Source organism: Giraffa tippelskirchi, chromosome 13, assembly GCF_054371585.1.
Source record: "Giraffa tippelskirchi isolate mGirTip1 chromosome 13, T2T-mGirTip1v1.2.pri, whole genome shotgun sequence".
NCBI classification, from domain to species: domain Eukaryota; kingdom Metazoa; phylum Chordata; class Mammalia; order Artiodactyla; family Giraffidae; genus Giraffa; species Giraffa tippelskirchi.
Genome location: NC_137287.1, coordinates 3864735 through 3889205, shown reverse-complemented (window position 1 = coordinate 3889205; position 24471 = coordinate 3864735). Strand labels below are relative to the sequence as shown.

The 24471-nt window shown below is 60.4% G+C and overlaps 1 protein-coding gene across 7 annotated transcripts in view; it reads right to left on the bottom strand.

The window, feature by feature from the left end:
- Positions 1–415: 415 nt before the first annotated feature.
- The window catches only part of GRID2IP (Grid2 interacting protein), a 57181-nt gene continuing 33125 nt past the window's right edge, over positions 416–24471 (bottom strand). For 3 of the 7 annotated variants that reach the window (XM_081552765.1, XM_081552768.1, XM_081552766.1), the window contains 20 exons: positions 18092–18340; positions 17786–17871; positions 16870–16939; positions 16291–16385; positions 15858–16041; positions 13092–13246; positions 11598–11732; positions 11248–11345; positions 10957–11074; positions 9838–10196; positions 9030–9449; positions 6803–6890; positions 5963–6040; positions 4905–5101; positions 4416–4571; positions 4203–4289; positions 3276–3405; positions 3062–3180; positions 2174–2338; positions 416–1963 (listed from right to left, as the gene is read on the bottom strand). In XM_081552765.1, coding sequence (XP_081408891.1) covers positions 1892–1963; positions 2174–2338; positions 3062–3180; positions 3276–3405; positions 4203–4289; positions 4416–4571; positions 4905–5101; positions 5963–6040; positions 6803–6890; positions 9030–9449; positions 9838–10196; positions 10957–11074; positions 11248–11345; positions 11598–11732; positions 13092–13246; positions 15858–16041; positions 16291–16385; positions 16870–16939; positions 17786–17871; positions 18092–18340 — 3061 coding nt within the window. In that variant the 3' untranslated portion in view covers positions 416–1891. Of the gene's footprint in view, positions 1964–2173; positions 2339–3061; positions 3181–3275; positions 3406–4202; positions 4290–4415; positions 4572–4904; positions 5102–5962; positions 6041–6802; positions 6891–9029; positions 9450–9837; positions 10197–10956; positions 11075–11247; positions 11346–11597; positions 11736–13091; positions 13247–15857; positions 16042–16290; positions 16386–16869; positions 16940–17785; positions 17872–18091; positions 18341–20891; positions 20927–24471 lie in introns of those variants that run through there. The other 4 variants (XM_081552764.1, XM_081552767.1, XM_081552769.1 and 1 more) reach the window with 3 other exon arrangements.

The window sequence follows — 24471 nt, the reverse complement described above, 5'->3', positions numbered from 1 at the left end:
TTTGTTACACAGCACTGTGTGGGAAATAGGTAACAGTTACAAGGCATTATCGGCTCCCCTGGTGGCTCAGATGGTAAAGAATCTGCCCACAATGCAGGAGATCTAGGTTCGATCCCTGGGTTGGGAAGATCCCCTGGAGAAGGGAATGGCAACCCACTCCAGTATTTTTGCCTGGAAAATCCCACGGACAGAGGAGCCTGGCGGCTACAGTCCACAGGCAAAGAGTTGGACATGGCTGAGCAACTGAGCGCACACACAAGGCATTATGGGGAGAAAACCCAGCCAGTGATTGGCTTGTCAATCTGGGTCCCCTGGCATGGGGCTTCTGGAGAGGTTTCTGGTTTGCAGGAAAAATTCCATCCAGGGGCTGGAGGGTCATGCTTGTTCACAGCCGGTGCAGTCTCTAGTCTCTACAGACCTCAAACAGGGATTTTAATGGACCTTCCAACATGTTTCTCATAGACAAAGGCTTTGGGAACTTACGAAACTCATCCAGCTTAAGCTGCTGGGGAGAAATGCCCTCCACGAGCCACATCTGGGCACATATCTCCCACCTGAATCACACAGTTTGGTTTAGACATTTCTATATGGTGGCTGTGAGTGGGAAACAAAGACAGAACATACGTGGTCTCAAAGATGGGCTGGTGGGACCCTGGGAAGAACTGAATGGGTCCCCAACGCTGTCCAGGAGCAACACCAGCTACTCAGTCACGGTGGGAGAAAGAACAGCCCAAAGGATGGGCTCTAAAGCCCGTTTCAGGCTTCTCTGGAAAAAAGTCAGGGCAAGAGGTAGCTGGAAGCTGCCGACTCAACTGGAGAATGGAAAGGATGGAACAAAGAAAGGAAAAGGATGCCCCCAGCACCCGCCCTGCTCCCAGCATCCAGGTAACTCCCCCCTGCATCCAAAGATATACAGGTAAAACCGACTCTGGGACCCCAAATCTGTCCCAGATGGGGTTACCATCTGAATGCAGCCTGTTCTAGGCAACATCACCACCACCCACCCAGGAGAAAAGCCTGGCAACCGGCCACTAAGTCCTGTTTATCCATCACCTAAACACCTTTCTGTTCTCTCAGCCCCTACTTGACGTCCCCCTGCCACTCCCAGACTCCCCACTTCCAAGTGACCACTTCTAAACTGGATTTAAGTTTCCCGGTGGGATAAAAACCTCAGTTCTGCAGTCTGCCATAGAGGATCTTGCCATAGAGGATCTTGTGAGTCCTTTCCTGTATCTCTGCCCAGCTGCCCTCCAACCTGCCTGCCTTGGTTCTGGGCTGCAGTGGACTCAAGCTTCCTCCGGATTTCGAGGCTGAGCCTAGGTGCACACTCCCCCCCCCCGCCCCGCCCCTGCCACCAGGTCCCTGCACTCGGGGCTCCCCTTCCAGCCGGCCAGCCTTCTTCCAAACAGCCCCAGGTGTGGCTTGTTCAGGGGCGTCTGCCTTCTTCTCCAAAGTCCGAGGTCTGCGGGCTCCGTGAGAAAGTCTCCTGGGCGCATTCGGAGCAGGCTCGGGAAAGGTTCAGACGTCCTTGCTTGGGGCCGGGTACAGTCAGGCCAAGAGGCTGCCCTAGTGCGCGGACACCGCTCTCGGTGTCCTCACCTCCCCGGACCCTGATGTCCTGACGGCCGAGAGCGGGGTGGGCGGGGAGGGGAATAAGGAAGCGCGGGAAGTCGGCCCCGCGCCCTCAACTCTTGGCGCCCCGGCTCGGCCCTGAGAAGGGGTCCCCGCACCTTCGCGGGCAGCTGGAGCTGGACGGCTGAGGTAGCTGGAGACGCGCGGGTGGCTGGGCCCCACTCCGCACCCGGACTGCTCGGGGCCATGCGGGGCGGCGTCCGCGCGACCCTCTCGGGCGCAGCCTCGGGCGTCCGTCTCCGCGCGCTGGCCGCCGCTGTCACCAGGCCAGGGGCGAAACCATCCCCGAGCTGCGCGGGCCCTCGGCTGCCTGCAGGTCGCCGAGCGCTCGCTGGGGACGAGGAGCACGTGGGGAGGGGCTCGGTCAGCCGTCCCCGAGCCCCCTCCCGACCCCCACCCACGGCCCGGGCGGACCTATGGCCCCGCCCAGGTGGGGGCGTGTCCTTCACCAGGGCCCTTTCCCACCTCCGGCTTCACACTGCATCCCCCTTCCTTTGACTTCGGGGCCTGCCCTCTCCCAGAGCCTCCCACCGGGTCTCACCTCGAACTTGCTCATGAACTCTGAGAAGATGCCGAAGAAAGCCTCGGAGGTGGTGGCTTTGGAATCTTCCCCGAAGAAGGCCAGAGCTTTGCCCAGCTCCTCCATGGCCTCTCGCTGCAGCCCGTCCAGCGCCCGCAGCAATGGCTGAGCCGTCTCCAGGAAAGACTGACGGCCTCTGTTAAGGAAATGGCTCCGGGCCCCTGGGGCAGGTAGTCCGGCAGTGAACCAAGCCAGCGGCCTTACTGCCCCGGGGCTCTTTGCTCTCCTGGGCACCATGCCCCCCGTCAGAGGCTCCTGACACTTTGCCCACTGCCCTCTTGGCTTGTCCTGACACCCGCCACACCCAGCCCAGCCTCAGGCCACTCACTTGCTCCCCTCTCTGTGGAGGAGCTCTCTCTGCTCTCCTGGCTCTGCCCAGAGGCTACCACCCTCTCTTCCCCAACCACCCACAGACGGGCCCCTTACCATTCACTAGGCTGTTCTCCCTCTCTGGCCTTTTTTTTTTTTTTTAATCTATAGCATTTGTTACTACATTTTCTCTCCTGATTGCCTTTGGCTAGTCAGACATGACAAACCTCTCCTTGTATCTTGTGACCTCAGTCTGGGCTCTGCTGCCCGCACTTCCCCCCCCCCCCCAAGAACAGAAGGGGCAAGGGAGTGGCTTTAGGCCAATCAGAAGGGCTCCTTCTCAGTTACACACAGCCTCGGCATTAGTGCTTAGATTCTAAATGACCTAAGATGGACCTTCTTCTAGAACCCCTGCACCCACAGCAGCCTCCGCCCAGACTCTCTGCCAGGACACGAGGTCTGCAGCGGTCAGTGGAGCGATGGCCAGCTCTCCCTGACCCCCACCCTGCCCGAGTCCACCGTGGCCCTGGGACAGGATACCGCCATGACCACGGCAAACTTGTCCTCGCTGGAGGGGGACATGCTCTGGCACGCGGCCTGGATCTCACTGATGGTGCCGTGGAGGTCAGCCAAGTCGCTGGTCAGGGCCCGTTGGTTCACTATAGGCAAGGCAATAGAGCCTCATGGGGGCTGCCCCATGAGGCCAGCCCAGGACAGTGGGGGATCTGCCTCCCCACCCACCCACCCAGCTTACCTTTGGCAGCCAGGGGCACGGTGGGGAGGTCCTGAGCAAAGCCCAGGAGTTCCGGGAAGTGCTGGCTCAGAGATTTGGCGAGGATGTGCAGGAAGGTGGACTTCCCATCCACCGTCTTGGTGGAGTTCAGCTGCAAGTGACCCCAACACACATCCTCCTCCAGGACCCTGTCTGACTCCTGATCACAGGGGCTCAGTTCCCCGCCCCTGACACTTGCCAACTCTGAAGCTTATAAACCGACGGCTAGTAGTCCTTACTCTGAAGCTCTTATCTGCTGGGATGTCACGAGCTTGTCCCCTGGCCCAGATCTTTGAGACACCCCCCTCCCCCAGGAACCAGTCCTCCCCATCCCCAGGTAGGAGAGGCCCCTAAGTTCTTTTTGGTCCTTGTGAGTTTGTTCTTGTCAGCAGATGGAGCCCAAGATTTTCTAACCCCACGAAAGTGGGGAGCATCACTCACGGTTTTTCCCTTTTGTGGTTTTCTGGAACCACCTGTGGCCCAGCTGAGCCTCAGACACCCTAAACCATTCATATCTATAAATGGAGTTGTCCTTCCTCTTTTAAAAAGCAACCAAAGGTGTTTTGGTGGAAAGTCCCAGACACACAGGGGGAAGGCTGGATATTTGAGTTGTCCTTTCTCTGGTTCTAGATCTTGCTGGGGTAGGACTGGCCTGATGGTGGTTCTGGTGTCGAGGGCACAGAATCCACCAGGTGGGACTCTCCCCTTCCTCCTGGAGCCTTCTCTCCTGTTCCCCCCCGCCCCCAACTCCGTCTCTCCAAGGCCTGGAGAAGCCACCTTGCCTCCCCACCCTTTCAAGCCCCAACCTTTGCTTCTGTTACATGCTGGCTTCAGGTAGCCAGCTCTTCCTGCCCGGGAGCCTCAGTGGTACAGCAAACAGATGGACAACTACCTGACTGGCCCCCTCACCTCCGTCAGGAAGTTGATCTTGAAGCCCGTGGTCTTGTTGGTTTGAGGCTGTCCATCGTTGAGATAGTTGCCCATGGCCAAAACAAACTGGGGAGAGAACCAGAGGGCAGGTCCTCCCCCACTCCCTGGCCCCTCCAGGGAAGGGCCTCCAGGCTGGAAGCCCCATGGGGCAGAGGGGTAGGCAGACTGATCTGAAAGGGGGGTGGCCCTGACCTCCAGGATCTTGGCAAGCTTCCGGCTGTTCTTGAGCTCGAGGGAGGCCTGGCGCAAGCACTCCAGGCTGCCCCGGATCTCCTCTGTCTTCTCCTGGAGTGTGGCCTGGAAGTGGAGGCTGCGCAGGCGGGTCTTGTATTCGGGAACCGACAGCATCTACCAGAAACACACGGTCAGCATTCATCCACGCCGCCGGGAAACCCCGCCCCGGGGCTGCCTGGCGTGGGGTCAGCGCGCGGCCCGGCATCCCCTTAGGAAAATAAGCACGACCTCTAGGGAGCACCCTCATCCCATCTCCCCTGGGCCCCGAGTGAGACCTGGCCGTTCAAGGTGTAAGACTCAGAAGTGTGAGCGCGGGGCCGGGAGGGGAGCGGGACGCACGCACAAAAAGAGAGAGCCGCGATAGAGGAGGCCGATAGAGGGAGGGGGGCGCGATACAGGAGCGATAGAGGGAGCCGCCCGGGAGGGGGGCGGGACCGGCCGCAGCACCTGCAAGACGAACTGGTCGGGCTCGCTGAGGCGGCCCGGCGCCTCGCGGTAGGCCTGGTAGCGCTGCTCCTCGTCGGCGTCGGGCGCGAAGAGCAGCAGCTGCGCGAGGTGCGCGGGCTCCAGGCGCCGGGGCTCCATGCTCATGAGCACCTGCCGCAGCTCGGCCGGGTTCAGCTTCAGGTGCGCCAGCAGGATGGCTGTGGGCCGGGCCGCGGGTGAGCGGGGCGAGGCCGGGGCTGCTGGGCGGGGCCGGGGCGGGGCCACTGGGTGAGCGGGGCGGGGCCACTGGGTGAGCGGGGCGGGACCGGGGCTGCTGGGCGTGGTCGGGGCGGGGCAGGAGCCGGCCCAGAGGACCAGAGGATCCGTCCTGCGACCTTGAAAGGGCGAGGGAAGGGTTCTCCAGGGGACAGACCTAGATTGAGTGGGGCCTGTGGAGCTGCAAGTAGATCCAACCAGTGAATCCTAAAGGAGATCAGTCCTGAATATTCACTGGAAGGACTGATGCTGAAGCTGAAACTCCAATACTTTGGCCACTTGATGCGAAGAACTGATTCATTGGAAAAGACCCTGATGCTGGGCAAGATGGAAGGCGAGTGGAGAAGGGGATGACAGAGGATGAGATGGTTGGATGGCATCACCGACTCGATGGACATGAGTTTGGGTAGATTCCGGGAGTTGGTGATGGACCGGGAGGCCTGGCGTGCTGTAGTTCAAGGGGTCGCAAAGAGTCGGACACGACTGCGACTGAACTGAACTGTGAAGCTGGGGCCGGGGAACTAGCGAGGGTCTTAAAGGGGCGAGCAGAGGATGCGGCTGGAGGCAGGGCCAGAACTGGGAGCCATCACATGATGGGGGCAGAGCCAAGGCCGGCACCCGCGCCGAGGGGACCCGGCTGGCAGCCGCACCTGGGAGCGAGCGTTCACGGAGCCCGGCGGCAGGTGCTGGGGGCCACCAAGGCCCGATCTCTATTATCCACTGGGGTGGATCCGAGGCTCTGCGGCCCCGAGGGGTCCTGTCCTGCCCCCACCCGCACCCCCTGGGCCTCCGCAGCCCCTCACAGGTATTGTAGGCCTTCTTGTGGGACAGGATCTCCACCACCTCCTTCTTCCTGAAGGGCTCAGGCCCCGGCACCGGCTCTGGAAGGGAAACGGATGGTTTAGGAAGGGGAGGCTAGGCTGAGGCTGCTGGGAGAGGGCCCCGGAGGGGTGTGGCCACACCCCACAGTCCCGAGGTCCCCGACCACGGACTTGACTCAGTCAGCTCCAGGTGTCCACACTCTCCTCACTCACGGACTCTGGAGTCCAGCCTGGCACACCTGGTGTGTGTGCTGTGTGTACGTCCCTCTCCCGTCCTCTCCTCTCTCCCCTGGGCCCTTGGGCCTGAGCTGGCCCCATAAGGAGAACCAGCCACCTGGTGACTGTAGATGCTGCCTGGAAGGACAACAGTCTCCCTCTTCCATCCTAGGACCGCTCTGTGCACACACAGTATCCCAACTACAGGGAGACACGCAGAGTGGGGTTAGGGGAGAGAGAGAGGCTGGACGGGGTATCTGTCTACCTGATTCTGACTTTGAACAAATTACCTGGCCTCTCTATGCTTCCTCATCAGGAAGTTGGGATGATCACAGCCCCCACCTTACACGATTGTCACAGGATTAATGTAGAAACGAGGGTGTGTGGCATTTGGTAAGCATACGATAAACGCCAGTTATTACGATCTCCAATATTGAGTGGGGAAACTGAGGCTCTGAGACAATAAATAATTCAGGGACCCAGGAAGTAAAGGGCAGTTTGTTCAGACCTCGGCAACTCTAAGCCCTGGGACCCCCACAGAAGGCAGTGGGTGGGCTACCGCAGAACCTGGTGTCGGGGCTCCCCTAGGCCCCTCGCACCACTCACTGGCAGCTTTCTGGGTGCCAAAGTGGAGCTCCAGGTCGAGATATTTCACCATGTCGCTCAGCTTATCGTAGTCAGAGTCTTCCCCGAGCTGCAAGGGAGGGGGAGGTTCAGAGTGAGCAACAGCACTGGCAGCTGGACTGTGATCCCCCACCGCCCCCCACCCTCTGAGGGCAGCCCTGGGTGCTCCCGGAGGGAGAGCCTCCACCAAGCCCTGGCATGAACCCGGGGACGAGAGCAGACTGCAGAAGAAGCCATTGATAAATCATCCAAGTTATCATTGGGTGGTGAGCCGGCTCCTCTTGTGGTCAACAACCCTCAGACCTGGAACACTCTTCACGCAGAAGCCAGCAAGTTGCACTGGAGCAGGGGGTACAGGGGTTGTAAAGGGGCTGGAGCCACCCAAGGAGGCTTAAGAAGGTGGCCAAGGGTTCCGGGTCTGCTCTGAGGTGTCCTTTGCTGGCAGTGAGTTCACCAGAGCTGCCCTGGGTCCCCGAAGCTGGTGAAACAGAAGCAAGGAAGTGCCAGAGTCTAGGAACTGGCTAGGTGGCTGTGATGACTGATCCGGATGAGAGGTGACAATCTAGAAGGCCCATGGCTGCAGGGGCTTGGCCAGATGCCTTACCCGTGTCCCTGTGTCCATTGCAGTAAACCAGGGGAAGGATCACTCTGCAGGGCAAGGCTGCAAGGCCCATCTGAGGCTGGTAGGAGTCTCCAGGGGGCCCAGCAGGTCCCTGTTCATGACTTTGTCCTGCTGACCATCCTTATTAGTAACATGAGAAGGTTCCCTGGAGATGTGGGCTGATGCCAACTTGGCTGGGAAGGCAGGAGATGGAATCGGGACCCAGGAGGTGGCAATGGGGGAAAAAATGACAAGCATGCTCCAACGGAGAGTGGCTGCAATAAGGACATGTTACTAGGCGTCCCAGGAAGAGAAGGGGACTAGGGTGGAGGATGATGGAGGGAACAAGTACTGAGATGGGGCAGCCCCAGAAGCCGGAGGGTTTCTTGGCCAAATGAGGAGGAGGGTGATGTCCAGGTCAGAGGGGATGAGGGCCATGTTTTCTCTGAACTGGTGAAGCCCCTCTGGGAGTTCCATTTGGGGCCTGCCCTTTGACAGACTGTCGGGCTAGGAACCACGTTCTAGGGCAGTGACCCAAAGAACAGGGATGGGGTGAACCTTGCTCATCCGACGGGCTGGTTGGCCTGTGGATAAGGAAATATACCTGCCCTGCCTGATTTCAAAGGGCGGGACAGAAAGCAGGGCATGGGAATCCTGGTGAGCCAGAAATTCCAGAGCAAGGTAAGGATGGCTGGTGAAAACTGTCCAGTGAGGAAAGGGATGTCTCGGCAGGTAGTGAGTGAAGGTGGTCAAGTAAATATTGGCAGTGCTGTTTGGGAGGAAACTTGAGCATCAGAGTGAAGGGGTGGGGGCTTCCCTGGTGGCTCAGTGGTAAAGAATCCACCTGCCAATGCAGGAGAGATGGTTCGATCCCTGATTGGGGAAGACACCACATGCCGTAGAGCAACGAAGCCCATTCGCCACAACCATTGAACCTGTGCTCTAGAACCCGGAAGCTGCAACTGCTGAGCCCATTTGCGGCAACGACCGAAGCCAGGACACCCTAGAGCTTCTGCTCCACCACAAGAGAAGCCACTGAGATGAGAAGCCCACGGACCTCAACTAGAGAGGAGCCCCCGTCTCTGCACCTAGAGAAAAGCCCGTGCAGCAGTGAAGACCCAGCACAGCCAAAAATAAATACACTGCAAAAAGTGAAAGGGTAGAGGCTGCTGTGCAGGGGTTTGGACCAGCCGCCCTTTTCAGAATCCTCTGGTCTCGGCTCCTGTGAACACACTGCTCACGGCAGACTGTCAGACAGCTCAAACGTCTGTGACTCTCTAACCAGCTGCCCGTCTCTCAGCTCCAACAGCCTAAGGGAACCATTCAAATCTCGAATGGCAGGTTTCAAGGGTGAGGGTGGTGCCTTTTCCGGGTGTCCCCAGGATGTCACCAGCTCAGGGACACTGACTGGGCTTCGGCACCTGTGTTGACCACTGAGCGTGAGCGTGTCCCTGGACCGAGCTCTTGTTTGTCATCTGCCGAGGCTGGGGAGGGCCCAGGGACGGTCAGCTGATGTTGGAAGCACCCCAGAGGTGGGCCTTGTCTTCACTGCTGCCACCCGAACTGCCGCCCCTGGTGCAGCGTGCTCCGGGTCCCCAGGTCACCTACCTGTCCCCAGATGGTGCCTTCTGAGTTCTCCACCTGCTCCCACCGCAGGCGCTTGACGCTCATGTGGCTGGTCTCGCTGCGGCGGTGGCTCAGGCCCCGGGGCAGCATGGGGGGTGCGCAGGGGACGGGCGGGGGTAGGGGCGGCGGGGGTGGCGGGGGGACCGGGTGGCCGAGCTGGGCGAGGGGCTTGGGCAGCACTGGAGCAGGGCCCCGGGGCCCGTCCGGGGTGCGGGAGCTGCTGGGCTTGGGGTCGTGGAAGGGCAGGGGCGGCGGGGGCGGGGGGCTGAGAGGGGGCGGGGGGATGTGGTCGGAGAGGGAGGAGTAGGTCAGGGAGCTGCCTTCCTCGCTGCTGCTGATGCACTCGCTGGCGCTGCTTCTCTCGTTGGTGATGAAGCTGCCCTGGTCATCGTGGAAGCTCATCTGGGGAGACAGCCAGGCGAGGGGAGGGCCAGGCGGGGCCCCGGGGGAGACTGGGGCAGGGGCCAAGGTGCGGAGGACCGGCAGGCCCAGGGCAGTGGAGGCGCGGCCCAGGGGCTGGATGAGGTGGTCTGGGGGGTCGGCCTGAGGCTGTGGGTGGGACAGCCTGAGCTGGCGAGGGAACCTGAGACCCGGTATATGGGGTGGCCTTGGGTAGGGGGGTGTTGAAGCTTGAGCCAAGGGTGGGATAGCTCCAGCTGGGGAGCGGGGTGTCCTGAGAGACAGGGAGGGGGAGCCTGGGGCACAGCCCCCAGGGCAGCAGGCCTCTGGCAGGAGCCCTGGGGACCCCAGTCCCCTTACAGGATCCCCGCCCACGTGCCTGTGTGCTCACCTCCTCATAGTCATTCTCGGGGCTCAGGAAATCCTCCACGATGGTGACCCGGGGGCCCAGCTGCTCACTCAGCGCATCGAGGAAGCGGTCGGTGTCCCGGCTTCGCACAGGGCCGGAGAAGGCGAAGAGCTTCCGGCGGCTGGACGAGCGGCGGCTGGGGTCCGGGCTGGGGGGGCTCTCAGTGCGGACAGGCCCGGGGCCTGGCTGTGGCGAAGGTGCCCGGCTGCTGTCCAGGCTGGCGTAGGGGTGGGACTCGGAGCTGCTGGGGGAGGCCAGGCCCTCTGAGCACAGCGGGTAGTAGCAGGGGGAGGGTAGGAGCTGCTCGCTGGGCCACGAGATGCTGGACCGGGTCCTGGGCCCTGCAGTGGGGGGCGGGCCGTGAGGACCCCTCTTGGGTCAGTGCCTGGGTTCCGGCGCAGGCTAGGGGGAGGGTGCCAGGGCAGGTGGGCTCTGTGCCCCTGGGCACCTTTCTTTCCCTCTCTGGACACAGCGCAGGAAGACTCTGGTAACTCTGCCTCTCCAGGTCTTCCCTGAGGGTGACTGGAGGCCAGAGTGGACAGAGGGCGTACCGCTGGGCCCAGGACAGGCAGACCCCTGCTCATCCTGGAGAGGATCCCAGGGTCCCACCCGGAACCCACTGAACACAAGGCGAGGGCGAGGGGGTCTCCAGACCAAACTCACGGGGTATCTCCCATACCCAGCAAGGCTTTGGCTCTCAGAAGGATCACCCAGGGATCCTGCCTTCAGAGCTGCAGGGAAACCGCTGTGAAAGCAGCCATCTTTGCAGCTGAGCCATTCACAGAGCAACACACACTATCTAGTCTATGCAACAGCCACACACTGAGGACCGCCCCCCACACACACTTAGGAGTAGGCCTCTGCTTTTCCAGATCCACAGTGGGGGTGAGGATCAGAGAGGGAACACGGAAGGGCGGCCAGGACAAGGTGGATCTTGATGGCCCCTAGCCACGGAGGCTGCCCGGGTTCCCCAGCATTCAGTCCCACCGCCGTGGAGGAAAAAGGGGCTCCGGGGGATATGCCTGGGGGTGGGGGCAACACCCAGCCAGCTGGCCAGGAGGCAAGAGCGGCCCTCGGGAGCCGGGGCTGGAGAGCCCCTACCTGCTGCGCCTGCCGCGCTGGGCAGCGGCGGGGAGGCGCGGGCTCGGGAGCTGGTCCCCATCTTCCCTTTGAAGCTGCTGCTCAGTCGGGACTCGAGCTCCGCATAGACAGCTGACATCTTCCGGGAGAGGAAGAGGTGTGGGTGAGTCCAGTCGGCCCTCACCTCCCCACACACATGGCCTCAGAGGCAGGCCTGGGTGCTCTGGGAAGCCAAGGTCTGCCCCAGCTCCATGGGCCACCCATTCCCAGCTCCCCGCTGACACCAGGAGCAGGACAGAGAGAAGGTCTCACCATCTTGGGGTTGGGGGTCTCAGGGAGGGACGTGCCGTCGCCAGCCTGGCGCTCGCCTGGGATGGGAGGAAGAGGCATCTCCGGACAGTCGCCAGGACCTGCCGGGAGAATCAGGAGGGCCGAGTCCACCATGGGGAGGGGGTGGGTCTAGTGACCGCCTCTGAGCTCTAAGGGTTAGACCCCAGCCCAGGCCCTGGAGAAAGAACCACCAAGCCCTGCAGACCCAGGTGGGGGGGGCGGAGGCACCCGCTCAGCCCATTCGGGGATGTCTCATCTCGCTAAGCCCATTTTGCAGGTGGGAAAACAGAGCCCTGGCCCCGCCCTCCCAGCCCATTGGTCCCGGGCCTCACCACAGCCAAGGGCGGCCTCCAGGCCCTGGGAGCGGAGGCTGTGGCGGCACATGGAGGAGGCCCTCAGGGAGCTGCGCGTCTGGGGCTCGGGCGCTGGCTCGGGCTCCGGCTCCAGCTCCGGCTCGGGCTCTGGCTCTGCTGTGAGACCATGGGGAGACGGGCTCCTTGTCCTCTCAGCTGGACAAGGAGCCTCCGAACACAGGGAGGGTGAGGGCACCACCTGTGAGCCTGGCCCTGCTTTCAGGGGGAGCCCTGGGACGAGGAGCGGGGTGCCCGGCACAGGAGGTGCCCCAGGTAGTGCTGGCCTGAAGATGGAGGCCACATGGAGGGGGTCACAGCCTCCTACCCAGCAGGTCCTTTCTCATGACGAGAGCCTAGGACCCCGTGATTCCAAGGTCTCCACACCTGACGCCGCTGCCCGCAGGGGTGAGATGGAAGATTCCAGGTCAGGGCAGAAGTGTGGGAGGGACGTCTGCTGCCCAGTCTACATCTGAGTTCAAACCCTCTCCCCTCAATCCCCAATCATGGGTCCCCAGGACAAGGGTTAATGGGCGCCCTGGGCCAGCACGTAGGGGATGTTCGGGCGGTCCAGAGCAGGTGCCCAAGGTTTGGCCCCCTTTGGATGCCCACGGCCCACGTGCTGAGGTGTGTGTGAGGTGTGGGCAGGTGGACACACAGCAGTGGGGAGGGGGTCAGAAGCTGCAAGGGGACCCGCAGGCTCTCGTGTGAGTCTGCAGGCTTCAGAGCCCACCAGGCATGGTGAGCTGGCTGTGTGCTCACAATCCAGGTCTGTAAACAGTGCCCACATGGACTCCTTGATCTGTGCCACCTTCCCTGGGGTGCAAAGCACAGCCACTGTGGTTACCCTCACTACATGGGTGAGAAACCCGAGACTCCCGGCGTTAGATGGGGTGTTTGAAGTCTAAGGTGGGACTTCCCTGGTGGTCGAGTGGCTAAGACTCTGTGTTCCCAAAGCAGGGGCCCCGGCTTCGATCCCTGGTCAGGAAACTAGATCCCACATGCCGCAACTAAGAGTTCACATGCCGCAGGGAAGACCCAGCACAGCCAAATAAATAAACATTAAGAAAAAAACAGTCTAAGGTTATGCTGCTTTAAGCATCAAGCTGGGAAAGTGCATCTGTGGAGCCAAGCAAGAGACCAGCCTGGGAGTCGAGTCCGACTCTCTGCGACCCCATGGACTATAGTCCACCAGGCTCCTCTGTCCATGGGGTTCTCCAGGCAAGGATACTGGAGTGGGTTGCCATTTCCCACTCCAAGGCATCTTCCCAACCCAGAAATCGAACCTGTGTCTCTTTGTGTTTCCTGCATTGGCAGGTAGATTCTTCACCACTGGGCCACCTGGGAAGATGCTAGCTACAGAGCACGGGGGTGCGTCTGCGAGTGGGAGGGGCCGGGCGGCTGTAAAGCGTCCCAGTTGAGAACGGGTGTCTGGCTCCTTTCCTGGTGGGTGGGGCCGGGGGCGGGGCTGCTCACCGGTCATGGCCGTGTAGCCCAGGAAGCAGGCGATTTTCTCCTGGCAGAGTTCTTGCTCCTCATAGGTTAGCAGCTGGTAGATGAACTGCCAGAGGACCTGCTTGGCCGGAGTGTCCAGTACCGGGTAGACGTCGACGATGAGGGTGTCGATGTTCCTGGTCGGGGAGGGGGTGCAGATCGAGGAGTTTCTGACTCAGGGGCTCACCAGAGCAGCCAGGGTGGGGAACTCGGGGTGGGGGGGCACTTCTGGTCCTCACGCCCTTCCCCTCCTTCCCCAGACAGAGAAGTGGGCAGGAAGGCAGGCTCTGCGGACAGCCTGCCAGGATTCAAATCCCAGCTCTGCCCCCTGCCAGCCAAGTGATCTTCTCCAATTACTCATTTCTCTGTGTCTCAGTTTCCTCCTCTGTAAAATGGGAGACAAAAATAGTAGCTACCGGGAGTTTGCTGGCAGTTCAGGGGTTAGGACTCTAGACTTTCACTGTTGTGGCCCAGGTTCAACCCCTAGTCGGGGAACTAAGATCCTGTAAGCTGGGTTGCTTGGCCAGGGGGTGGGGGTGAGGAAGTGAGGGGAAAGCATCTACCGCACAGAGCTGTTGTGAAGATTAAAATGGATAGAATGGGGACTTCCTTGGTGGTCCGGTGGTTAAGACTCCACACTGCCAGTGCAGGGGGCACAGGTTCCTCTGGTCAGGGAACTAAACTCTCCCATGCTGCAGGGCCAAAAATTTAAATTAAAAAAAAATGTATAGAACATATTTGGAAAACTGACTCAAGGGACTAGCAAGTGATGGCCCAAGGCCCAAAATTTGGCCCTCCACCTGTTTTTGTAAAGCAAGATTTACGGGAACATGGCCACCTGTACTGGTGTATATTGTCTACGACCATTTTCAAGTTACAACAGCAGAGCTGAAGGGTTTCAGCTTTCAGTGGAGACGGTATGGCCTGAAAACCCTAAAATATTTGCTATCGGGCCCTTTCCAGAAACAATTTGCTGATTCCTGCATTGTATGGAAAAAAATAAAACTGATCCTCATGTAACGCCACACATAAAGATGAACCCTAGGTGGATAAAAGACCAAACTGTGCAAGGTATGATTATAGAACTAACAGAAGATAACGCAGGTTTCTTTTGACCAAGGAGCAGGGAAGGACTTCTTAAATAAAAATTCAAAAGCCAAAGTCATATGCGTTGAATGTGATGATACAAAATCAAGAAAACCTGGAGCTGACAATACTAGATATAACGGAAGTAATAAGAGTAACAAACGGGAGAAGATACTTACAATGTCTCAAATCAACAAGGAATCGGAATCTGAAACATACAGGGAATTCTGGCCAATTTTAAGTTTTGCTTTTTGGAACTTCCTGTAACTTTTCCCACATGTATTTGTTCCACGGTTGGTGAAATCTGGAGATGCAGAACCCACAGATACAGAGGGTTGACTGTGGGTGTTATAACTTCGATGAATGCTACTGTTGTTTAGTCACTAAGTCATGTCTGACTCTTCCGACCCCATGGACCGTAGCCAGGCTCCTCTGTCCGTGGAGTTTCCCAGGCAAGAAGACTGGAATGGGTTGCCATGCCCTCCTCCAGGGGATCTTCCCAACCCAGGGATCGGAAGTCTGTTAAGTCTCCTGCATTGTAGGCAGATTCGTTACCACCGAGCCACCAGGGAAGCCCACGTGAATGTTGAAAACATGCTAACTGAGAGAAGCCAGACATAAAAGTCCACATATTGAGACTTCCCTGGTGGTCCAGTGGTTAAGAATCTGCCTGCCAGTGGAGGGGACATGGATTCGATCCCTAGTCCAGGAAGAATCCCACATGCTTCGGAGCAACTAAGCCCGAGAGTCACAATGACTGAGTCCATGCTCTGCAACAAGGGAGGCCATGGCAACAAAAAGGCCACGCACCGCAGCTAGAGAGTGGCCCCCGCTCTCTGCAACTAGAGGAAGCCCGTGCGCAGCGACCAGGACCCAGCCACGGCCAGAAATAAATTAATTAAAATTTTAAAATGTGGGAAAATGATTATAAAGAAGTCCACATATCATATGGTCCCAGCATTTGAAATCTCCAGAACAGGGAAATCTACAGAGAAGGAAAGGAGATTACTGGTGGTTTAAGATGAAAGGGGTGTGGGGGAAGGTGAGGGGGTGGGACCAACTGTGAAACGGTTGGGACTTCCTTTTGAGGTGATGAAAATGTCCTAAAACTGAATGTGGTGATGGTTACAACACGTTTGTGAACATACTAAGAACCAGCGCGTTGTACACTCAAATGTGTGAATTGTATGGTATGTGAATTATATTTCAACAAACATATACATTTTTGTTTAGACCGAAAAAGGGGATGGAGAAGTAATTGGCTTTGCAAGAACTTAGACAATGACCCTCTGGGCTGAGGCGTGTGATAAACGCTCCTGCTGCCGCTGAGGTGGGAAAAGAAAGAGGCTACTCCAACCCAAATAGGGTTGGGCTGGTCATGAGTGCCCATGGGTGGGTGTTTCGAGGGTCCCGCCAACCACACTGCAGGGGCTCACTGTCTGCTTCAATTTACAGAGAGGGCTGGGACCTGGCCAGGTCACATGGCTAGGAGGTGTCAGAGCTGGGGTTTGTTTAGGGCAACCCAATGGCCCCCCGACTCGGGGGCCCCTTTGAGACGCTCTTAGGAGAAGCTCAGGCAGGTGAGTGGTGGTGAGTCCGGGCAGGATTTGGGGTCCACCCATGGCAGATCCGCCCCCCCCACCGCCACCCTGGGGCAACCACCTGTGCTGGAAGAAGCTCTCGAGGGCCCGGCAGACCCCGTAGCGCTCGGGGGGCGTGAGCAGGTGCTCCAGCTGCTGGCTGAAGGTCCTCCCCTGCACTCGGATACTGGACGGGAGGATCTCTGCCACCCACTGCAGGGAGGTGAGCGCCGATGACGGGTTGGGGGAATCCATCGAGTCGGAATCTTTAGGGGTGGGGGTCACAGGAAGGAGAAGCATGAGTGAGCCCTGTGCCTGGGGCCAGGGGACCTCCCAAGCTGGGGTGAGAGAGGAGGACGGGGCTGGAGGGGGAGCCTTGAGGCTGCCCAACCTGGGGAGGGAAGCTGCATGTCTGTGGGGAGAACAGAGGCCTCAGAAGAGTCGGGACTCCCACCCCTGGTGACTCAAGTAGGGGCTCCAGCGGCCAAGGCGGCCCAGGGCCACGGGCGTCTCACCGCTGGTGAACGGGACGAGCCCCTCCTCCACCACCAGCGTGGGCATGGCGCCGCTGCCCTGGAGCATGGACACCACCTTGTCGTGGGAGCAGTTCCTGCCGAGCAGAGGTGGCCCCGGAGGGCCGGCCCTGCGTGACCCGAGCGCACGGCCAGCCGCCGGACCCCCCGTCCTGCTGGTGGAGGCCACACGGCGAGGCCACAGGTGGGCCCAAAGCTGGGGCCCTGCCTTGCCCACGTGTTAACCTCCTCTGCAGGAGAAGCTGCAGGCCCAGGGCCAGCTGGACACTTGTGGGTACAGGAGGCGTCATGCCCCCGTCCTCCCTGTAGGGTCCCCCCTCTAAGGGAATGACACACAGGATCTATTCAACTCTTCGCCCCAAGCATGGAGCCTGGGTGTCTCCCGGTTGGAAGGACAATTTGACATCCTGGAGAGGGTGGAAGGGTGGATTCGAGACTTCCCGTAGGAGGGGGAATAAACAGGGGACTGGCTGGTCAGAGGCCTGTGGCCAGGATGCCCCAAGAGTCAGGAGTCCTGGGGGCTGTTTGCCACTAAGCGCCATGTCCCCAACAGGTTCTGACCTCATGTCCAGTCCATTGAGGAAGAGGATCCGGTCGCCTGACTTAAGGGAGGCATTGTCAGCCGGGCTCCCTGGAAGCAAGGCAAGAGGGCATGTCAGCTGAGCTGGGACCCGCCCCCGGGAAACGCCACGTCCTGTTTTACAGGCAAGAAGCGGGTGCGTGGCAGAGATCAGAGGAGCCTTTCTCACAGATCCATGCACCAGGGACGTGAGATGCAGAAGGGTAGAAGGAGCTCAGCATCAGCAGGTGCACCCATGGGGATGCATCACTGGAAATGTCTCACTCAGGGGAGGGGCTGAGGGGGCAGGACAGACCCAGTGACCCAGCCCTGCGGTGGTGACAGGGCAGGAGAGCTCAGTGCCTGCAGAGAGCATCCACAACGGATGCACTTCCTCCCCAAGAAATGAGAGTCTTCCCTCCCCCTGCCAACCCCTCACTGGAGGGGCGGCAAGGAGGAATTCCTCAGGACGTCACCATTCCACGAGCAAGAAAGGGCAGGCCAGGGGTGGGAGAGGGGAGTCCCTGGAGTCTGGATACTGGGAAGAGGCCCTGGAGCCCTGCGGCCTGCCCAGCAAGTGCCCAGTTCTCAGGGGGCAGTGAGCACAGGGAGGGTTGCCTGGGGCCCGACCTGGGCAGGTGCCAGCTCTGTGCAGGCTGCCACAGGGTCTCAGGCAGGGCCCCAGGCCCTCCCTGTGGGCCCAGGAAAGGTCTGAATGGAGAACTTGGCTCTAATGTGACCCTGCGCTTGCAGGGGGTTTGCCCGGACTGGGGAAGATGGGTGATCTGGGTCGGCTGCTCTGGGACACTTAGAAGACACAGGCTCCTCAAGGTTGGGACCCGAAGAGGGGAGCAGCTGCTGACCATTGACCTCACAGGCTCCTTTTGCCTCATTCTGAACAACCCACCCACCCCTCACCAGGCAGGACAGACTCGATCCAGACAGGTCCATGGCCACGCAGCGTGAAGCCGAAGCTCTTGTTGCCCTTGTAGACTCGGACTGTCCTGGGGAGAAAGAAGGGGTGGTTGGGGGTGGCTCAGCGTGCCTTTCTCTGGGGAGAGGAGCCTGCGGGGAGCAGGGGATGGCAAGGTCCCGCATCCCACTCCCCTTAACCTCTCCTGGACCCCAACCGCCAGGTGTCCCCGCTTCGCCCCAGCGCCCTCGGCCCGGGTCTCCATTCCTGCTCCCACCGACAGAGACGCGTCCGCAGCCCATCCCGGATACCTGCGCGCGCCCCCGGGGCCCGCGCGGCCGCCCAGCAGAGAGGCGGCCTTGCGCGGGGGCGGTTCGTCTGGGCGGCGCGGGGCGGCGCTGGCGCGCGTGGACACCAGGAGGCGCTCCGGCCGCTCCTCGCTGCGGCTCCGGCGCAGCCGCTGCGCGCCCTGCGTCCGCCGCGCGCGGCACAGCTTGCCCAGCAGACCCTGAGACACCACCTCGTCGAAGCGCGCCCGGTGCTTCTTGGGGATGAAGATCCTGCGGGCGAGGACCACAGAATCGGGGCGCGCCCCAGATCGCGCCCCGACCCCTGTAAACTACGCGGGCGCCGCGCTGGGCGCGCTCCTCCGCCCAGGAGTGGCTCCCTCGGGGCCTGGACTTGTGCCCTAGTGGGCCCGGGTCACACGAGGGCCGCGGCGCCCAGCTCGCTCCACTTTGGGAAAGCCTCCTTCCCCAGGTCCCCATTACTCTGGCCTCAGTGCCCTCCAAGCCCTTCCGTGGACCTTTTCCTCCTCTTGCCTTTGTCTTCCCATCTCTGGCTTCCCCGGACTCCCTCATCTCATGCCCTCACACCAGCCAGGCCAAACCGCAGCCAGAAGTCCCACACACCCACCTTCGCCCTGCCTGATTCCAGGCAACTCTGCTGGAGAAAACCGAAGCCACCATCCGCGCTGGGATCCGACTCCGCTTAGACCCTCATCAGACTCCCAGTCCCGCAGCGGGTCTCCCGCCAGCCCCCCAGGAGGGTGGGGAGCACGGCATCCAGTCCTGCTCCTACCCTTTGCCCCCCGCCCCACCCCATCCTGCACACTCTGCTCTCCTGCTGACCTGGCTTCACCCTTCGACACCCAGCCCTAGCCTTCCCCCAGTTTAGTCCAACATGTTTTTGGAGGTCCCTGCTATCAGTGCCAGCCAGGCACTGGGCTTCAAAGCTGAAGGCACTGTGGTTCCTGCTCTCAGAGGAGCTGACCTGGAAGTGACAAGAGGCCTCGGGGAGGCTCGCAGAGCCCCCTGTTGCAGTCCACACCCTGGGACGTTTCCGTGGTGCCCCTGGGTCTCCTCTACAAGGCTGGAGGCTCTCGGAGAACTGGGTCTGTAACTCGGGTGTGAGCCACGGTGACTGGCCAGGGCTGAGCACAGAGTTCGGACTCAGTGATGCAGTAAACAGGGTAAACAGGGTGGTCCAGCAGTGGCCCCCTCACACCTCTGAGTAATGGTCAACATCCTGGGGACTCCCTGGCCCCTGGCAGAGGATTCTCGGGCTCAGTGGGGGTCTGTCACATTCCAGGGTTATGTGGCTGCCCACGGCTGAGGTGGAACCCGGGCTCTGGGCCTCCGCACTGTCACCGGGCTCCATCGAGGGCCCTTGAAGTTCTGGTTGCTAGTGAGGCCTCCCTGGCTGCGTCCCAAGGCTCCTTTCCCTGTTCTCTGGACCAAGGGCCAGCGCCAAGGGTGTAGGGGGAGGGGAGGGAGCAGTGGCCTTGCAGCCAGCGGACATAAGTCCCTCTGAGGTCACCCGGTGGTGACCCTCGATCTCCGTGGGTAGGTTTAATAAGGCCAGGTGGTTGCCTGGTGGGAGGGAAGGGATGTGAGTCCTCAGGGAGGAGGGTGCAGCCTCCCCCCCACACTGCCTCGTGAGCCCTGGTCCAGATTGGGATGTTCCAGGCAAGCAGGAGGCAAGAATGATGGCCTGCTCGGCTCTGCCAGGAGAGCCATCACCCGATATACTGATCCTTGCCCACCCTGGCGATTCCCGAAAATCCAGCACCTCAGCCACGTTCCCTGGATGGTCCTTCAAGGTCTGCAGAGCCAGACATCTCCATCTGCTGGCCTGCACGGTCCCCGCCCGCCTCCTGCCCAGGCAACGCAGAGATGACACGCGGGAAAGTGTCTGCTTTACCCTTTGGGCTCCAGCCTCAGGCTCTACAACGTATCAGCCCAACAGCCGCAGCCCCTAGGTACAACCCTCTAGCAGCAACTAGAAAGGGCCTCCCTCACCCCCACAGTGGGAACCAGGGTGAGTCACCAACTGCCCAGGTGGGAGAAGGTTGGGTGCCTTCTGCCCTCCTTGGTGTCCGTGGGGCTGAGATGGAAGCCTAGCCTGCCTTGGTGTGCCAGACGCCCTTCCTGGCTGGTGTGGGCCCTCCGTGCGGCTCAGTCTGGCCCATGCACTCCAGCCCTGGGTCTGCTCCAAGCTGACAGCCCCGGCAGATCCAGCTGCAGTGGGGCCTCATGGACCACTGTGGCTGATGGACGGACGCCCCTTTGAACCGACAGCCTGGCTACAGCTGTCCCCAGACTCCCAGGTCCCTACTGTGCCAGCAGGCTTCTCTGTGGCCACGGGGCTCTTTGGGAGGCCCTCCAGGGACACTGCACTCAGAGTTAGTCTGTTCTCTTAGGGGGCCAGGGCCAAATCCAACTCCAGATTCCCATCGGGGGCTCCCACAAGGTCCTCTCTCTCCATCACCTTCTCTGCCTCACTCTCTGTCTGGTTCCCTGGATCTGTCCAGTCACACGAAGGAAAGAGGACTTTTCAATCTCATCCTTGGTCCCCACCCTGCATCCCGATCCCTAGGGCGGGGGAACCAGTGCCCACCTCGGGGAACTCCCCTCTTTAATACCCTTCGGGTTTACGTCCACCCTCCCAAGCCCCTGCCCCCAGTCAGGCTGGCTCGCTGGGTACGCACCCAGAGCAGGGAAGCCCCTCGGTGCCCGAGCCCCACCCCTTTTCAAGTCAGCCGGAGGCGGGTCCGTCGCACCAGGGCGCGCGGTTCCCGGGGGCTCAGTACGCGCGGTTCGGGGAAACTACCGAAAGTGCCGAGAGAAGCCCTGGTCCTTCCCCATCTGGAGCCGGCGACGGCGGCGCGCCAGGTGCCGATGGCCCGGGGGTGCGGAGACCGAAGCGGAGCGCGGGCGCGGCGACTCCACGCGCCTCTGCCCGGCGAGCGCGCTCCCACGCGCCTCTGCCCGGCGAGCGCGCTCAGCCCCTCCCGAGCAGGCTGGGCCCGCGGCCCGGCGCCCGCCCCTCTCGGGTGGCCCCGCCCCGCCCCGCCCCGCCCCTTCGGGAACTCTCCAGTCCGCTCCTCGCGAGCTAGGGCCGTTCGAGCCGTCCCTCGGCCTCTTCTGGCCCCTGCCCACGAGCCCTTCCCCAGGCGCCTCGCCTCTGATCCCTCGGGCTGCGGCGCCCTGGAGAGTCCCCAACACCCGCAGCGAGACCGATCCCGACAGTTAAGAGGAAGCTCCGATTGCCCTATGTAGAGTCTGGGAAGGCTTTTTGGAGGAGGTGGCCTTTACGCTAGGACTCAAGGACTCAGCCAGTGTCAGCCAGAGAGACCTTCCCCACTCACCCAGGGGGAAGCTCCAAAGAAGAGGCTAGAGAGGGAGGCCTCGAATGTCCTTGTCAAAGCTCAGCCTGCACTCTTGAGAGCAGAGAGGAGCCATGGAGGGTCTAAGGATTTAAGAGGAGGTGGAGGGACCCTGAAGATTTTGGTGCACCAGTGGTGGGGTGACGCTGGGAGGCTCACAGTGAAGGATGTTGAGATGGGACAAGTGGCCAGTTTCTAAAACACAGGAAGTAGAGTTAATGAGACCTGGGGGCAAGTGAGGAGGGGACAGGTGTGGGTGGTGGTGGGGGAATAGGGGGTCTCCCTGAGATGAATGTGTTCTACTGGAGAGGGGAGGACCAGCAAGGGAGGAGACGGAGCTAAGAAGAAAGGGGCACCAGGTCGCTTCTGGGCCTGCCACTCTCTGTTATCTGAGCAGGAGCAGACCCCAGGAGCCCCACTGCATGGTCATGAGTCCTGGCTTCAGGTTGAAAGGGTGAGAATCTGAGTTCTGAGGACCAAAGCATAGATGCTGGAGCCACCCAGGGCATCCTGGGGAGGGGCTTCTCAAGGACCACTCCACGGGGTGGGGTGGGGTCATCACAAGGCGCTCTCCCACCACGAGGTGGCCACCACCCAGATGCGCCGGAACGGCAGAGGCAGGAACTCCCAGGGACCCAGCCCCTGTCTCAGTCTTGTGGGGAGCATGCTTCGTGGTCCTCCTGTGGGCTCCTGTGGCCCGTCACAAGGAGGCCCCTGCAGACCCGATGGTCAGTCTCTCTGCTCCATCCAGGCCATGCTGCCCAGCACACTTCGGCCCCCACGCCTGGCCCCAGCGAGCCCCCCCACAGGCGTGACCTCATGGGGCTGCACTTCTCCCCGGGAGCAGCAGGAAGCCAGAGCCTGTCCTCACTCGGGGTCCCCCCAGGCCTGGCCTCAGCCCTGCTCACAGTGAGCAGAGCTCCCTGACATCCACAGGCCGAGCGCACTCACCGTCCCGTCAAGACAGAACTCTTCTTGGTGGTAGTGTGCCCGCGGTGACGGCCCAGCACACAGAACCAGGCCGCCCGAGGACCGTGATGATGCCACGTTTCTGTGGGCACTGGAGATGTGACCATGGACAAGATGCTCCTGCTTGAACCCTGACACCGCCAGCCATGCGCACACTGCTGCGGGGCCACCTCAGCACAGGGAAGGCGCCAAAGCTGGTGCCTCTGACCCAGAGCAGTGTGGGGTGAGCCGGACTGGCCGTTGCTAAAGCATCGGCCCCAGCAAGAGGGTATTACCAAAGGGCAGATCACACTCGGGCAGGGCTTCTCAATTGGGGGTGACTTTACCCCTCAGATGATGCTCAGCACTGTCTGGGGACAGTTTTGGTTGTCACAAAATGACAAGTGGGAAGGGGGTGTGCTATGGCATCTGGTGGGAGGAGGCCAGGGATGCTGTAAGCTAAGTACAGGAGAGTCCCCCACAACAGAGAATCACCAAGCTCCGAATGTTGATAGTGCTGTGGTTGAGAGACCTCTCTAGGGAGAAAGAGACCTTCCCGAGGGTAAACCAGCTTAATCGAGCACGTGCAAATGCCTGGCACAGCTTCTGACATGCAGTCATCGAATCTTCCAAATAACCTTGTGTGATGTTGCCTCTGACACTTGTCATTAAAGCAGAAAAGGGTGAAGGAGGTGCTCAAACCCTAAAGCCCAGTGTCTCAATGAATCTCTTTGACGCTTGCAGTTGGCAGAGTCTGTTTGCATGCTTTGCCACCAAGAACCCCGCTGGGGAACACATGGAAATGATCAACCCCGTTTTATGGATAAACTGTTGAGGTTAGTGAATCTGCTCAAGGTCGCACAGCCCATGAGTGGACTGGGGGTTCAAGCGAGGTCTGCCAGGACTCAAAACCCAGCTTCCCCACCACCTCCGCGGCTTCTCTCTCCCCTCCCCTCCACCTGATCCTTCCCTTCTTTGCCTGTTTCCTGAAACACTAGCAGAGCACGAAGCCCACTTGGCTTTCCTGTTCCCTCTCAACCGCGTCACACTTTCCAAACTCCCTGGCCTGTCCTAATTAGAAAGTCATTTTTATCACTTCATCAAACTGGGATCCCTTTGGGGACAGACCCAAATCAGGCTCTGAGCCACAGGAGTAACTGCCTTCATAAAGAAAGATAAGACCCTTTACTTATATTGCCGCCACTGACCCAAATCTCACCCTCGCGGCCACACTAAGATGAAGAGGCCACGTTGGACAAGACTGATGCAAGTTGCGGATGGACATGCTCCTTGTGTGCGCTGTTCTGTAGGGCGGCCACCAGCCAGACGGGGCCACTCCATACTTGCCGTGTGACTGGTGAGACTGTGAAGCTGAATTTTAAATTGCATTTTATATTCATTAAATTTCATTTTAAAGAGTGACATGTGGCTAGCGGCTACTGCTCTGGCTGACCCAGCTTCACGGTCTCACTGCTCCTCCTCCTTTCTCCCCAAGCCCTCTGCTTTGGTCCCTGGACCACCCTCAGAAGCTGCACGGTGATTTAAGTGGTTTCTAGCCTCGGTCAAGTGTGCCCACGCACCTGCACACGTGTATCTTCATCTACCCTGTGCGTCCCCAGGTGTCCAGATTGTCACACTTCACCCCCCTCGGTCGCAGGGTCCCAGAGCCGGAGCCCTTCATGGCCCCCTACCAAGGCTGGGAGACTCACAGCTAGGCACGGTTGGTACCTGAGATTGGGTTCTACATGGCAGCACCCTCACCTTGGCATTCCGGGGTTCACCTCTGTAGCTGGATGCCTAGCCCTGATGAGCTATCTTCCCTCCTCCACAGGACACACGGCTGCACCCCACTGGTCCCTGTGCAGCCCTGGAACTGCTGCCTCCTTTGGGCAGCCTGCCCTGACTGCCCTGTGCTGCCCTTCGGCTGGTGCTCAGCTCTTAGAATCACAGAAAACTGAGTCCGTGCCATTCCTCCATGCCTTCTCCAAGCTGTCTAGGGAAGGGGCTGCGTGGGGATCACCACTTCACCCCTAGAACCCAGTCCATCCGCCCCTGGAGCCCGGTGGTGGGGGTGGG